Here is a 14784-nt window from a genome sequence, read left to right as displayed (position 1 = left end):
TTTTTTTTTTTTTTTAAATTTACTTTTGGGGAGGAGTGGTGGGGATAGGAATGTGAGAAGAGGGATCAGGGGTCATCTTATCATCTAACTTAAATTCAGAGGGGTAGCCGTGTTAGTCTGGATCTGTAAAAAGCAACAGAGAGTCCTGTGGCACCTTTAAGACTAACAGATGTATTGGTGCATAAGCTTTCGTGGGTGAATGCCCACTTCGTCAGACGCATGTAATGGAAATTACCTGCCTCTGGAAATTTCCATTACATGCGTCTGACGAAGTGGGCATTCACCCACGAAAGCTTATGCACCAATACATCTGTTAGTCTTAAAGGTGCCACAGGACTCTCTGTTGCTTTTTACAGATCCAGACTAACACGGCTACCCCTCTGAATTTAAGTTAGATGATAAGATGACCCCTGATCCCTCTTCTCACATTCCTATCCCCACCACTCCTCCCCAAAAGTAAATTTAAAAAAAAAAAAAAACTGTGTGAGGAAATACAGAAGTGTGTAGGTGGGATTTTTTAGGTTGTATTTTTATAAGAACGTAGGACACAGAGCTCTCACTACATATAGATGTTTAGAAATGAGGAAACTTTTTAATTTACAAGAGAAGAAGAAAAATGTTTTTCTTTCGTTTTTATATTTATTAAAGCTTATATTTAGTAATAAACTTTTTTTCATATTCTCTCCAGACATTTCCCCAGCAGAGCCAAGACCAGTGAGAACCTTGGTGTCTTGAGGCAGTGTGGTCTAGTGGATAGGGCATTGGACTGGAAGTCAGGAGACTTGGATTCAATTCCTGCCTATGTCACTGCCCTCTTGTGTGACCTTGATCAAATCGCTTTTCTTCTCTGTGCCTGTTTCCCTTCCTACCCTTTGCTTGTGTTGTATATTTAGATTGTAAACAAACTTTGGGTCTGATGTTCATAGTGTGTGTGCGTGTGAGTATGAGAGTACAGTGCCTTCCATAATGGGATCCTGATCTCAGTTGTGGCCTCTATGCTCTATTGTAATACAAATAATAGTAATAGTTCTCATGCCTGCTGATGGAGATTGCATTGTGGCGTGAAGCTGGGAGACGTAGCTGTAACACTACACAATATGTAGATTTCTGGTGTGGACTGCATTGACAAAGCTACAGGCTGGGCTGAGATGTGCTCAGAAATTGTGTTTTCCGCTGGTGGTTGCAATGCCTGTGAAGCATGGGTATGGAAACAAGGTGTCTTAGAAATGTTGTGCGCAGTAGATCCTGGAACTGCCAAGTAGCAATGCAATTTTTGATTATGTAGATGGGCCTCTATCTTACTCTACATTGAAGAGAGTTAGGTGCCTTGTTTTTTTTTTTTTGGAAGGAGTGCTAATACTGTTTTTGTCTGTTTTCAGAGTCTGATGTCTTTGAAATTGACCTTCCCATCACTATCTTTGTGCTGAGTGATGATGATTTTCCAGAAAGTGAAGATGAAGAGCAGGCAATCTTGAGTAGTGATGATATTTTGAAGAGTGAAGAAGAAGAGGTGGCCACTTCCAATGATGGTGATCTAAAAAAAAGCAAAGAGGAAAAGCAGGTGCCTTCAAGTGGTGATGATCTAAGGAGTCAAGTGCAGCCCAGCTTGAATGAAGAAGTTGTTCTAAAATGTCCAGAGAAAGAGCAGGTTACTCTAAGTGTGTTTGAGAAATTAAATTCACCCCAAGTTTCTTTAAGTGATCAATATGTTCTGGGCAGTAGCAAACCCAGCCAAAATTATCTGTCATGTCCGTCAGTTCCCAGAATGGAGCCTGGAGAGGTAAATGGATGTGTCGAAAGCAAAGAATGCAAGGATGACATTGATTGTCAAAAGGTTCCTGTTCCTCTCTCATGTGGTGACAATAAAGATAGAGATGGTCTGACTATTGAGACAACCAGGCAGTTGATTCCAGGAGCAATATTTAAAGATGGAAAGGAATGTGAGACCTCTGCAATCAGTTCCTCTGACAGCACTCAAGACTGCCAGCCAGCACTCCATTGTAAAGAAGCAGAGAGATGTGTTGAGACTGAAGGTAAGAGAGAGGGAGAGAGAAAAGGACAAAGACATAGTCATGAGCTAAGGTTAAAAAACAGAAGTATGGTATTGAGAGAGATTTGGGGAAGAAGTGAGAAAAGAAAGAGGTACAAAACACAGGAGTGGGAAATGGGGAAGAGAAAGGAAGTGTACTGAAGACAGCTCAGGATAAAGTTACACCATATTGTATTATAGGAAAGAAAAAGATTAATAATGGTGGAATTTGATATACTCTGACTTCTGCTATTTGACCACCCCAGTAGAGGCACATGCAATACATTTATGAAATAGAAAGATGATTGCCAGTGTTATAATGTACACAGCTGTTCTGTTCCTTTAATTTGGAGTAGAGTGGCACAGGCATTTTCCATCCTGGCTAGTAAACTGAGTCATCAGACTATTAAGCATTAGGTAAATTTTCAAGACCTGTCCACAGAAGTGTTCATTTCTATGATTGTATGGAGAAACGTGGTACATGATTTACTGGTGTGAATGAAAATGAACTTGGTCTCATTCTCATGCCCAGCACAAAATTTCTGCACAGACTTTGTCCAATCAGTAGTTTGTGCTCACAAGTAGGCCAGGACCAAAATAACAGGTGTATTACAGGTTTAAATTTAAATTTTAAAATAAATAAATTTTAAATACTTTTTTTTTTTTTTTTTTAATTAATGGAGATATCCTATCTCCTAGAACTGGAAGGGACCTTGAAGGTCATTGAGTCCAGTCCCCTGCTTTCACTAGCAGGACCAAGTACTGATTTTGCCCCAGATCCCTAAGTGGTCCCCTCAAGGATTGAACTCACAACCCTGGGTTTAGCAGGCCAATGCTCAAACCACTGAGCTAGCCCTCCCCCCCGTATTGTTGGGGGAAGCTTGCCCTGCACCTCTCCTACATTATTTATACTTCTAGTCAGTGGTTTCAGTCCCTAATTTAGCACTTTACCTCATCCTTATTGGTGAGCAAAGTTAAGGGCTATGAAGATATGAATACTCTTGGAGAACCAGTAGTTATGTTGTGTGGTCCGCTTCTACTACAGCTGAGTGAAATTATATAAGGAAATCATTTTACCTTTTTTAGCATCAGAGAGTGGCATTCCATACTCTGAATACAAACTCTGCTGGCAGTCAGTAATTTTCCACTTTTATCACTAGGGCTCTTTTTGTTTTCTCCATTTAGCCTATCATAACTTAGGTGGGAGTTATTGAGATCATGCCAGGCTGTAGAAGATTACTGGATGACATGTCACATGTATTTTTCTTACATTTTTAGGTACTGTCCCTTTAGAGACAGCAAAGAATAAAACTGATGACAGAACAAGAATGAGAAATGGCTCTACAGATGAAACTCTGAATTGTGGAATGGATAGCAAATTTGAAGATCTGAATGCTGTAAAAGAAATAGAGCAAGTCCAAAGTATTTTTTTTACTTGTATTAATGGTGACTTTTCTACAGCAGGAGAGTTGCTAGAAGATGTAGGGGACTTGGCAATGACAACTTGTGATAATCCTGGATTAAATATTTCTGAAGAGTTTATTCATCAGTCTGTAATTCATTCTCCCAGGGAGATGGATAAGCAAGAAGATTGTGATGTTTCTCATGTGATTATAAAACACCCAAATGCAAAGCATCAAGAAGAGACATTCCTACGAGGTAATGAGCATAACAGTGAAGCTCTTTCTATGCGATCTTGTTCTACGTGCAAGCATGAGAAGACACTGAATGTGAAATGCAGGTTTTGTAGCTCTGTGTGTGCAAGTAAAAATATTCTAAAGAAACATGTTTATTCAGCACATCAGGATAAAAAAATTCACAAATGCTGCTTTTGTCAAAGAAGCTTTTTCTTTTCTGTCAACGTTAAACGCCATCTTAAATTTCATAAGAAAATGACCAGGTTGAAAAATACAAGAAAAGGTAGAAGTATGAACACTGAAAAAGCCAGGAAGGAGAACCCAGCAAAAACACAATCTGCGAATAAAAAAAAGGAAAGTAAGTATGAGAAATTCTTCATCAGAATCGAAAGGGACTGTAAAACTGCAGATGCTCCAGTTATTTTTTCTTGTAAAATTTGTCTCTTTGCTTCACCAGATCCTAAGCTTTTTGTTTATCATATGAAGGGACATAAAGGCAGACAACCTTATCAGTGTCCCCAGTGTGACTATTCTTGTATTAGCTTGTCCTATATGCTAAATCACATGTACTGGCATGCTGGCTATAGACTGTACAAATGCAGGTTCTGTACATTTTTTTCACTGTATTTTGCAAGCATGGTGAAACACAGTTACATTCATACAGGGGCTAAGCCGTATTCCTGTGAATTCTGCCAGTCATCATTCACAAGCACAAGTGGCTTAAAGAGACACACAAATATACATGCTGGCAAAGAATTGTGCCAAGGGAAGCAACACCTTGGCTTGCCTGTCGAGGGGAAGAGAACTAAAAGTCCTCCAAAGAGCTATACATGTGATCAGTGTAACTTAGTATTTTACTCTAAAGGACTGCTCTACTTTCATGAGAAATTTCATACTCAAGTTAAAGGCTGTGATGAGAGGTTTGTAAATGATTATGCAAATGAGAGTAATGAATACAGTAAAAGCAAAGCATGTAAAGATGACAATGATTACCAAAAGGATTGGGTTTCTTCTGGTTCTGACAATAAATGGGATGATCACCTGCTTAATGAGACACATGAAATGCTGGCTTCAGGAGCAGAACTTGAACAGGAGAATGAATTTGAGAGGGATATGAATATATGCTGTAGCAAAAAAACATGCCAAAGCAGCCAGGGAACCAACAGTTTGCCTGTTGTGAGGACTGGATCAGAAACTCTTTTCAGTATTTACAAGAGCGATCAGTGTGATTTAGTGTTTTGCAAAGAGAAGCATCTGTGTTTTCAGAAGGTCACTCATTCACAAGTTCAGGAATGTAATGAGATAGTTACAAATGCTCCCAAGGCTGAGGAAAATGCTAAGTGTATTGATGTACAGCCTCCTATTGGGACTTCTCACAAACTGTTCAAGTGTCAACAATGTGATTATTCCACTTATATTTTTAGCAACCTTAAACTGCATTTTAGAATACACACTGGCGAAAAACCATTTGAGTGTAAAGAGTGCAACAAGATGTTTCGCACCTCCAGCCATTTGCGGAGACATAGTCTTATGCACATAAAGAAAGGTCAAGAATGTGACCATTGCCATTATTTGGGCAGCACTTCAGACGATCTTAAACTGCACTGTGAAATACATAAGGGCACCTGCCCAAAAAGGGAAGATCTTATTTCTTCAAAAGACGTAAAGTGTGTCCGTTCCATATTCAGCTCAGAAGACCTTCAGAAACAGATGGATGTTCATGAGGGCAAAGAAAATGAACATGTTCTGCCATCACGAAGTCTTTCACAACTTTACAAGTGTGAACAGTGTAATTACATCACTTATGTTTTAAGCAACCTCAAGCTACACACAAGGATTCATACAGGTGAAAAACCCCACAGCTGTGACACTTGTCAGAAGAAGTTTCGTACGTCAGGCCATCTAAATCGACACAAGCTTGTGCATTTAAAGATGGAACGCCTCAAATGTAGGAACTGTGATTATTCAACAGACAAATGGCAATCCCTTAAGTGGCATTTGGCTTCACACTTAGATGAAAAAAACCTGGCTGGTAGCAAAGTCCAAGAGCAGTCGCTGCTACCTGTCAAAATATACAAGTGTGAAGAGTGTGGCTATGCTACTGCCCATAGTGGAAACTTCAAGCAGCATTTGAGAATTCATACAGGTGAAAAACCATACAAATGTGATCAGTGTGCTCTTGCTTTCCGCACTTCTAGCCACCTGAAGCGCCACTTACTAACTCATTTAAAGTTACGCTGCAACGAGTGTGAGTTTTCCACTATAGATAGATGTGCTCTGGAGAAACATGTAAAAACACACAAGGATAAAAAAATGTACAAATGCCAAAAGTGCAATGTAATACTTTCCACCATACATCTCTTAGAGAAACATAAGAAACAGCATTTATAAACTGGAAAATAAAACTGGGATTTGTTAAAATTTCCGAGTTACAAGCTTAGATCTAGAAAGTTTTTGCCGTAGTTTGAACTTGCACCTTGGCAGAAGAGCACAATTTCTTCCTCTCTTTGCCCTGTATCCCACCTATATGAAATGTCTTCAACTGGCACTAGGTAAAATTGGCATGGCAACAATTATGGACCAGACTCCTGGGTATTCCCACGGCGTATACAGTGGAGGTCAGGGGATGGTGTGGAATGCTGACATAAAACACTGCCCTATTGCTATGAGCATTACTTCCACTGCTGTGTTAAAGAAGCCTCAGAGCTGTTTCTATATTATGCTGGCCTATAAAAGTCACACAGGGCTGTTAAACTATCTCAGATTGGAGTGTTCAGACAAACTTCTGCTAATGCTCAACTATTCAGTAAGCGCACTTTATACCACTATCCTGTCAGCAAGAAAGAGGGTGTGATGTCAGCGCTCCTATACTGGCTGTACTCCACTGCTGGGTCACCCTTCTACTAAGATCTTCCCGTGCCACTTACTTGTATTTTACAACCAAAATACGCTGTCTTTCTGAAAAGAATTTAAATCAAATTCTTCTCTATCACAAATCAGTAATCTGCAGATCAAAAATCTAATTACAAATTAGTTCTACCTATTTGCTACCACCTGCACTCACTGCTCCGAAGTTCTTCTGCAACTACTGATATTGCCACACCTACCTAATACTGCAAGAGGACTGAATCAAGAGGGTGACTTACAAAACCACGGTTACAATAATTGATTATAAAAACGCAGAGTGGGCATGTTTATATAAACACACCCCAGAAAACAAGTTACTAATGTGGATTCAGCATTGGTGAGTGCTGCTGCATCAGTAGCTTTTGAGGCTTAACTCTTGATTTGGACTCTGAGTAGAAATGTCCTTAAAGTTTTGTATTGCTGTCCTTCAAAGGCCTAATCCTATAAAATACTGTGCCCCTCAAAGCACTTTGCAAGATAAGTTCCAAACTGTTTGCAAGAAATGAAGGAGGAAGCACAAGATATAAATTCTGGATACCTCCAACCTACCATTTGATGCCTGCTTTCCAAGTGTGCTGTTGCATATCAGAAAATCTTCTTCATTAAGAGGATTTAATGGAAAAGCTGTGGATCCATTAAGATTCCTACAGTTTTAAACTAATGTCTCCTTAAAGGTGACTTTTCTAGAGTTGCTTGTTTGCTCATGTTCTTTGTTGTTGATAGAGGTCATTATCAATGAAGTGTTTATTCCAAATGTCTGTCTCTGACTGTGGGTCAAACTTTTTTCTTCCTTTTAGATGAAGGAAATGACTCAGTTGATTTAAATACATTTGGCAAAATGCTGGTATAGTTTTTTAGAAACATTCAAGTTTATACTTTTCAGTGCTGCCTGTATGTTTTGAAGATTCCTCTGTTAGCCCTATACAAAGGACAAATAAGGGAAACGTAGTATGTGTATTAAACAGTTTAGTTAATGTTTGTAAAATGTTTTCATGGTTTTGATGCATTTTCCTAACATTAGTCTCAAGTGCTTAAATAATTTCCCTTTTGCTGAAGGTGGGTAAAATTCAGTTTTTGCCATTAAAATATTTAATTTTGCCCTTGTAGGGAGATATAGTTGAAGGAACCATAGTAATATTAAGGAACACTGTGGTAATGTTAAAGATGTTAATGGAAAAATTGGTAAATCTTTTTCTAAACATTTTGATATACTGCCTCAAAGCAATTTCATTAAATCATGTTATACTGTCTCTTTAAAATTGCGTGTGCAAGGTCCACTCAAGCAAAGAGCTAGCTCAACAAAGTATCTAGCTACACATTAGTAAAAATACAGCAAGTGGGAGAGCCAAGAATGGAATTGGGGTTTTTCTTTCATGCGGTAAGAGTAGGTGTTACTTGAGCATCTGCAATGTATGGTGCTAAGATTTCCCCAGCACTACTTGCACCAGGGGATTTGTAATGGCAGAACTTTGTGCCCAGCATCTGTTACAATTACTGAAAGGATTAAGACACTGGTAAATTAAAAGAAAAACAGTAGGGGATTCTTGGTATTCCCTTCTTTAATCTCCTATTTGAAGCCACAAGACAGGAAAGTTGCACTGCAGACCGAGTAAAACTAGAAAACAAGAGAGCATGAAGTATGGGAACCTAAGGTGAGAACTGGGGACCAAATGTACCTTGTGGTCTTCCTTATTAATATGGAGGTGTAGCATAGAGACTACAGGTTTCTGGCACAAGCTGCTCTCTTGATCTGAGGGAGAGGGTGATGGTCTCTCGGCTGCATCTCCAGATTACCAAAGAGTGTGGCTGCAGTGTGCTCCATTTTATGGAATTAGGAGCAGCCCTCAGGCTCCCATCAAACTACTTATATAGCCTCTGAATAGGGCATAGTTTGGCCTGAAAGATATTTTTAGTTCTTTTTTTTTTTTCCTTTATAAAAAGTGTCTAGTTTTCTGTTGTTTTGCCTTGTTGCCAGTGCTTAGTGCTGTAGTATTTGGCTCTTACTAGGCTTTGAAAACCTCCTATTACGATGGTCCATCTCACATCTTTCCTGATATTTCATATAGCACAGAGGTGCCTGTTTGTGCTGTAGAGTCTACATTTGAAATATAAAAAACTTTCTTAATTTGATTTATAATTGAAACCACAAATTCTGAAGAAAGCAGCAAAAATCAATTTAAAAGGGCAAGTTATGCACTATGCCAGTGGGGCCCCCTAGTGCTCTCTAGGTATAACTGCACATGCACCTTTGTTTTTGATCTTACCTACCTTTCAACATTCTTGAGACATCGGAAAAGAGTGAATAGCCTTGCCAATGGGAAAAATGTGGCAATGACAGATTTCTACACTTTAGTCCTGTTTTTGTATGCCATGCACCACAACTCTTATTACCTTGCATTGTGCCTTTTCCGGAGTATAGAGTATTATAAAATTCATCTTTGTGAAAAGTAAATGGGTATAGGTGAATTACATCATTTCATGTAATCAGTTAGACCACTTCATTTATCTATTAATGGAGGCATTTGGGTTAAAAAAAAAAAAAATATTACAATAAGGTGAAGGTTGTTCCATGTTTCTTGGTATCCGAGTTCAGTGTGCAAAAGGAATATTTATTAATATACATTATATGGAAGTTTGGTGTGTGCTTTGTAGTAAGAGCAAGCAAAAGATTGTGAATTTATATAAAAATGATGGTCCTTTTTGAAATAAAAGTACAGTTGGAGGTCTCTGGAACAAATGAAGTACACTCCTTTACATTTTCTTGCATATAAAAGGCTTCCAGGGTACATGAATGTCAATATAGGTGAAGAGAATGTTCCTGATCTATGTCATATGTTTCTTATCAATAAAGATGTTCTTTTGTAAACAACCATTAATCACCCGAACTTAAATTCTAGTAAGTAGCTTAGTAACTGATTCTAGAACAGGTTGTATTCAACTAGAGAAATATTTAGAGGACCAAATTTTTGTCTCATTCAAGTAAATAGTCCCGTTGATTTCACTAGACTACTCATGATTCAGACACGCAAGGATTAGGTAAAAATACTGTGATCTGAATAAGTAGCTGTGATTTCTACTTTTTTTAAAATAATAAAACACATTGTCAGATAATGAAAGGATATTGCCTACTTTGCTGTGAAAAGGAAAGAGGGTCTTTACAACTACTTTCTTCACATCCACTTAATGACCACGGTGGAAAGCAAATGATAAGATCTGCTATCTTTATTTAAAGTCTAACTACAGTGAATGGTTGTATTTTTGGATAGCTACTTAGCTTTCTTTAGCTAAAACTAGGTGTAGCGTGTACACTGTAAAGGAGTGTAAATAAGGAATAACAGGAAAACTAATTGTGCACAGCATTAAACACCACAGCTCTTAAGAGAAAAGAGAGCTTTACCTACAGTGTCTCACTGCAATTAAAGAGCCAGTGTTGCAATACAAAACCTTTTAGAAATTCCTACTGTCTCCATAACTATAAATGTATGTGTACATCAGTGAAAGTTGCTAATTTCATACTTTCCCTTCCCAATCTGAAGTTTTATCTCATAATTTATTACAACCAGGCATTTATTCTGCCTATCATCTACAGTATGTAATTTGTATCTTTTTACTGATAGGGAAACCGAGGCAAAGTGATTGTGACCCACCAATGATAACACGGGAAAAGCAAGTATATCTGAAATCTGCGCTGCTTCCAACTGACTAGAGCACTTTGGCGAGTTTGTAATCATGTGAGCTTGCAAGTTGCAGTGCAAAAATATCTTCTTATGCTGAAGCAGAACAATTCCTTCAGTAGAAGAGGAATTTCAATTATACACAGAAGGATACTTCAGCCAGCAATGAAAGCCAGCATCTGTTGTGCTAATTGTTTAACAGTAAGAGAAAGTTTATCATATCCTGGGGTAGGCCAAGTTTAATTACCAACATTTTTAATTTGTTCAGGATGTACCCCTATTCTTTCCAAAACTGTTCATGAGCCACTACTGTTCAGAACCTTGGTTTCATGTTTTAGTGGAAAGACAGCACCAGCGTGCCACCTGTTACCACGTGTCTCCAGAGGTGCTGCCCAAAGCCTCCAAGGAGGCTGCACGATGCAAGGTGCTGATCCCTGCTGGCGGTGCCAGCGTAAACACCAAGGCAGCACATCTCACTGCCCTTGATAACAGCTGAGTGCTGCAGGGAGGGGCTGCTGCTCTGCCCCCCACTCCCAGTCTCTGCCCCTGCTTTAGAGGCTGTCGTGGCCACAAAAAACTCCACTAGTGGCCACATTTTACCATGCATGAATGTTGGTTGATCATGACTGAGAAAAGAGCAACACCTTCTCCACCAAAACTTTCTTCTGCACGAGCTGGGTGTTCCTTTGCTTCTTTAGTAAACGTGATAATGTGTGAAAGTGCAGTCTGAGGAGAGGTGACATGCTTACAGCAGGGACAGTTTACACAGTTTGAAATACACCATACTCAATTATTTATGGCAGCACGTAGGGACCACACTAAGATTAGGATACCACTGTGCTAGGCACTGTACATACAGGAGTCTGTCCCTGCTCCAAAGAATTTACAATCTAAATAAGCAAGACAGACAAAGGAGAGCATCTAATCTGAATAAACAATGTGATGGTCAGCAGTGGGCATGTTAGCTACTTTTTTTTTTAAATAGTTGGATGGGGTTGTGGTGAGAGCAGATTAGCTTAAAAAAAAAATCTAAGCATGGACCTTAAAAGGAGGGAAAAGAAAAATGGGAGCCCAGAAGGAAGGCAGCATAATGGAGCAGGAGCCAATAGCCACCGATCAGAGAGGAGAGAACTCCAGTGTAAATGCGGTAAAAACCAGTGAGAGGCTGCTGATGTCATCAGACTCCAGGCCACTGCTGCAGCTGCTTTCCTCTGCTGTTGCTGGTTGAGTTTCTAGCTGGCTCCTGCCACCAGTTCCTTTTGTCCAGGAATAAACATGGCTCAGAAGTGTGGGACTGCATAGGCTCTGGAGCCCCCGGACAGGAGGTCTCCCCTGCACAACGCTGGGTCTGGAGATGCAAGAAGAGCAACTGGATTTCAGTTCCTGCTTCCTTTAGTGGTACTGCTGTACCTGGTTCCGCTGGCTGTTTTTCTCTACTGCTGCTGGCTGAGTTGTGAAAAACAATTCTAGGTGTACCCTTCCTAGCGATTAACCACTGTAATATATATATCTGTGTGTTGTGATGAAAGGGCCAAGTTAATGTTTTGAGGAGAAGGTTTTAGGAAAAAGTCCAGATGTTTAAAATGTAAAAATCTAAATATACCTTAAATCTGTCTTCAGGTGAACCTGGATATTATTATATCACATTAACTCTATCATACACCTGTACTGTAAATTTAAAGAGGCATAATCAACTTAAAAATAGGGCTATCACACAATTAAAAAAATCAATTGCGATTAATTAGTGTTAAACAATAATAGAATGAAAATTTTTAAAAAATGGTAGTTTTCTACATTTTTAAATATATTGATTTCAATTACAACACAGATAAAGTGTGCAGTGCTCTGTTTATATTTATTTTTATTACAAATATTTGCACTGAAGAAAACCAAATAGTATTTTTCAGTTCACTTAATACAAGTACTATAGTACAATCTATCACAAAAGTTGAACTTATAAATGTAGAATTATGTACAAAAAATAACTGCATTCAAAAACAAAATAATGTAAAACTTTAGGGCCTACAAGTTCACTCAGTCCTACTTCTTGTTCAGCCAATTGCTCAGACAAACAAGTTTGTTTACATTTGCAGGAATTAATGCTGCCCTGCTTCTTGTTTACGATGTCACCTGAAAGCGATAACAGGCGTTCGCATGGCACTGTTGTAGCTGATGTTGCAAGATATTTACATGCCAGATGCGCTGAAGATTCGTATGTCCCTTCATGCTTCAACCACCATTCCAGAGGACATGCTGATGACAGGTTCTGCTCATGGTGGTTCAGGTTCTGTAGTTTCCGCATCGGAGTGTTGCTCTTTTAAGACTTCTGAAAGCATGCACCACACCTCATCCCTCCCAGATTGTGGAAGGCACTTTAGATTCTTATACCTTGGGTTGAGTGCTGTAGCTTTCTTTAGAAATCTCACATTGGTACTTTCTTTGCATTTTTGTCAAAAATGCAGTGAAAGTGTTCTTAAAATGAACAACGTGCTGGGTCATCATCTGAGATTGCTATAATATAAAATATATGATAGAATGCAGATAAAACGGAGCAGGAGACATACACAAGGAGTTCAGTCACAAATGTAATTAATACTTTTTTTTTTTTAACGAGTGTCATCAGCATGGAAGCATGCCTCTGGAATGGTGGCAGAAGCATGAAGGGACATACAAATGTTTAGCATATCTGGCACGTAAATACCTTGCAATGCCAGCTACAAAAGCACGATGCAAATACCTGTTCTCACTTCCAAGTGACACTGTAAATAAACGGGCAGCAGTATCTTCTGTAAATATAAACTTGTTTGTCTTAGCGATTGGCTGAAAAAGAAGTAGGACTGAGTGGACTTGTAGGGTCGAAAGTTCTACATTGTTTTGTTTTTGAGTGTAGTTATGTAACAAAAAAAAATCTACATTTGTAAGATGCATTTTCACACTAAAGAGGTTGCACTACAGTACTTGTATGAGGTGAACTGAAAAATACTATTTCTTTGGTTTTCTACAGTGCAAATATTTGTAATAAAAATATTATAAAGTGAGCACAATACACTTTGTATTCTGTGTTGTAACTGAAATTAATATATTTGAAAATGTAGAAAAACATCCAAAATATTTAATAAATTCCTATTTGTATTCTATTGTTTAACAGTGCAATTAAAACTCTAATCACAATTTTTTAATCGTGATTTATTTTTTGAAGTTAATCATGTGAGTTAACTGCGATTAATCCACAGCCGTACTTAATAACACTTTGTTAATCCTACTATTACATTAATTAACATTGTGTTATTTGTAAGTGAAAGAGAAAATATATTTTCCTCTTTTTTCCTGTTCTATTGGTGTATTTGACAGCACTTGGGTACAGCCAGTCTGTTTCCTCTGTTTGTGTAGGTCTTTCATTCAGCAAAAAGGGAGAAGAAAACATTTTTAAATGAGTAAAAATGTGCAGGAAGTATTCCTGTCCTGAGTTGACTTAGATTGTGGTATGCCTCCTGCCTTTTTATACTGGCTGCTGAATGAGCCGCAGATACTGGAGAATGCAGCAGAGGCTGGGAGAAGAGGATCCATATTTTGAATTCATTGAGTATCCGCTTCTCCCAGATGCCCTGTGAAACCCAACAGAACATGGGGGTTCAGATTTCTGATGGAGCTCTCCTCTACGGAAGTGGTTCTCAAAGGCTCCATTTGTAAGGAAAAAGGTGGTTTCCCTGAATACCAGTCCTGAAAACGCAATGTCGAATGGGAACACCAGCCCAGGGCAATCCCAGCAACGCACACCTGCATCCCACCTCAACCCAAGGGACCTCACTTTCTTCACACACAGACAAACACTTCCCCTCCATCCCAAAGCACTGCCTTACCTTCACAGACACCTCCCCACCACCCCAGCCCAAGAGACATCCACTTTCAAAGGCAGATGGCCAGCTCCCCACCCCCCCACTTCCCAAAAGACACCCAGCTGCACAGACAACTCCCCACGGCCATCCCAAGAGCCACTCCCCTGCACAGACAGACAGACGGCTCCCTACCACCCCATCCCAAGAGACACTCCCCTGCACAGATAGATAGACAGACAGACGGCTCCTCATGGCCATCCCAAGAGACACTCCCCTGCACAGATAGACAGACGGCTCCCCACGGCCATCCCAAGAGACACTCCCCTGCACAGCCAGCTCCCCCCAAGCAGGGCCCACTTTGGTTACAGACACACACACCCCCCGCCCTCCGGCGCTCCCTCCCCCCATAACATACGAGGCTGTCTCACCTCCAGGGTCAGACCCAGCCCCGCTCCCTCCTCCCGCAGCCTCGCTCGGACTGGAGCGGGTCCCCTTCCCCGCCCCTGGGTCCCGCAGGTTGCATCCAGCCGGCGGAGTTCTGTGCCCGCAGCACCGCCGGGCGCCAGGTGGCGCTATGACAATGCCGGCTGCCCCTGAGCGGCCCTGCACACCAGCCCCGCTCGTCTCTTCCCGTCCCTCCGCCTTCAGAGCTGCGCACGCGTAGTTTCTGTCATCTCACTAGCGGGAGACTCGTCCCCTCT

At 40.0% G+C, this 14784-nt stretch overlaps 1 protein-coding gene across 1 annotated transcript in view; it reads left to right on the top strand.

Annotated features, from left to right (window-relative positions):
* Positions 1–9654, top strand: part of LOC117875379 (zinc finger protein 808-like) — a 16901-nt gene extending 7247 nt beyond the window's left edge. Inside the window, exons 2-3 of the mRNA XM_034766673.1 lie at positions 1380–2033; positions 3308–9654. Of these exons, the coding sequence (XP_034622564.1) occupies positions 1380–2033; positions 3308–6057 (3404 nt within the window). The 3' untranslated portion in view covers positions 6058–9654. The remainder of the gene's footprint in view (positions 1–1379; positions 2034–3307) is intronic.
* Positions 9655–14784: the final 5130 nt, after the last annotated feature.

The sequence above is a fragment of the Trachemys scripta genome, chromosome 3, assembly GCF_013100865.1.
Source record: "Trachemys scripta elegans isolate TJP31775 chromosome 3, CAS_Tse_1.0, whole genome shotgun sequence".
Taxonomy (NCBI): Eukaryota; Metazoa; Chordata; order Testudines; family Emydidae; genus Trachemys; species Trachemys scripta.
This window is presented reverse-complemented; position numbering and strand designations above follow the sequence as displayed.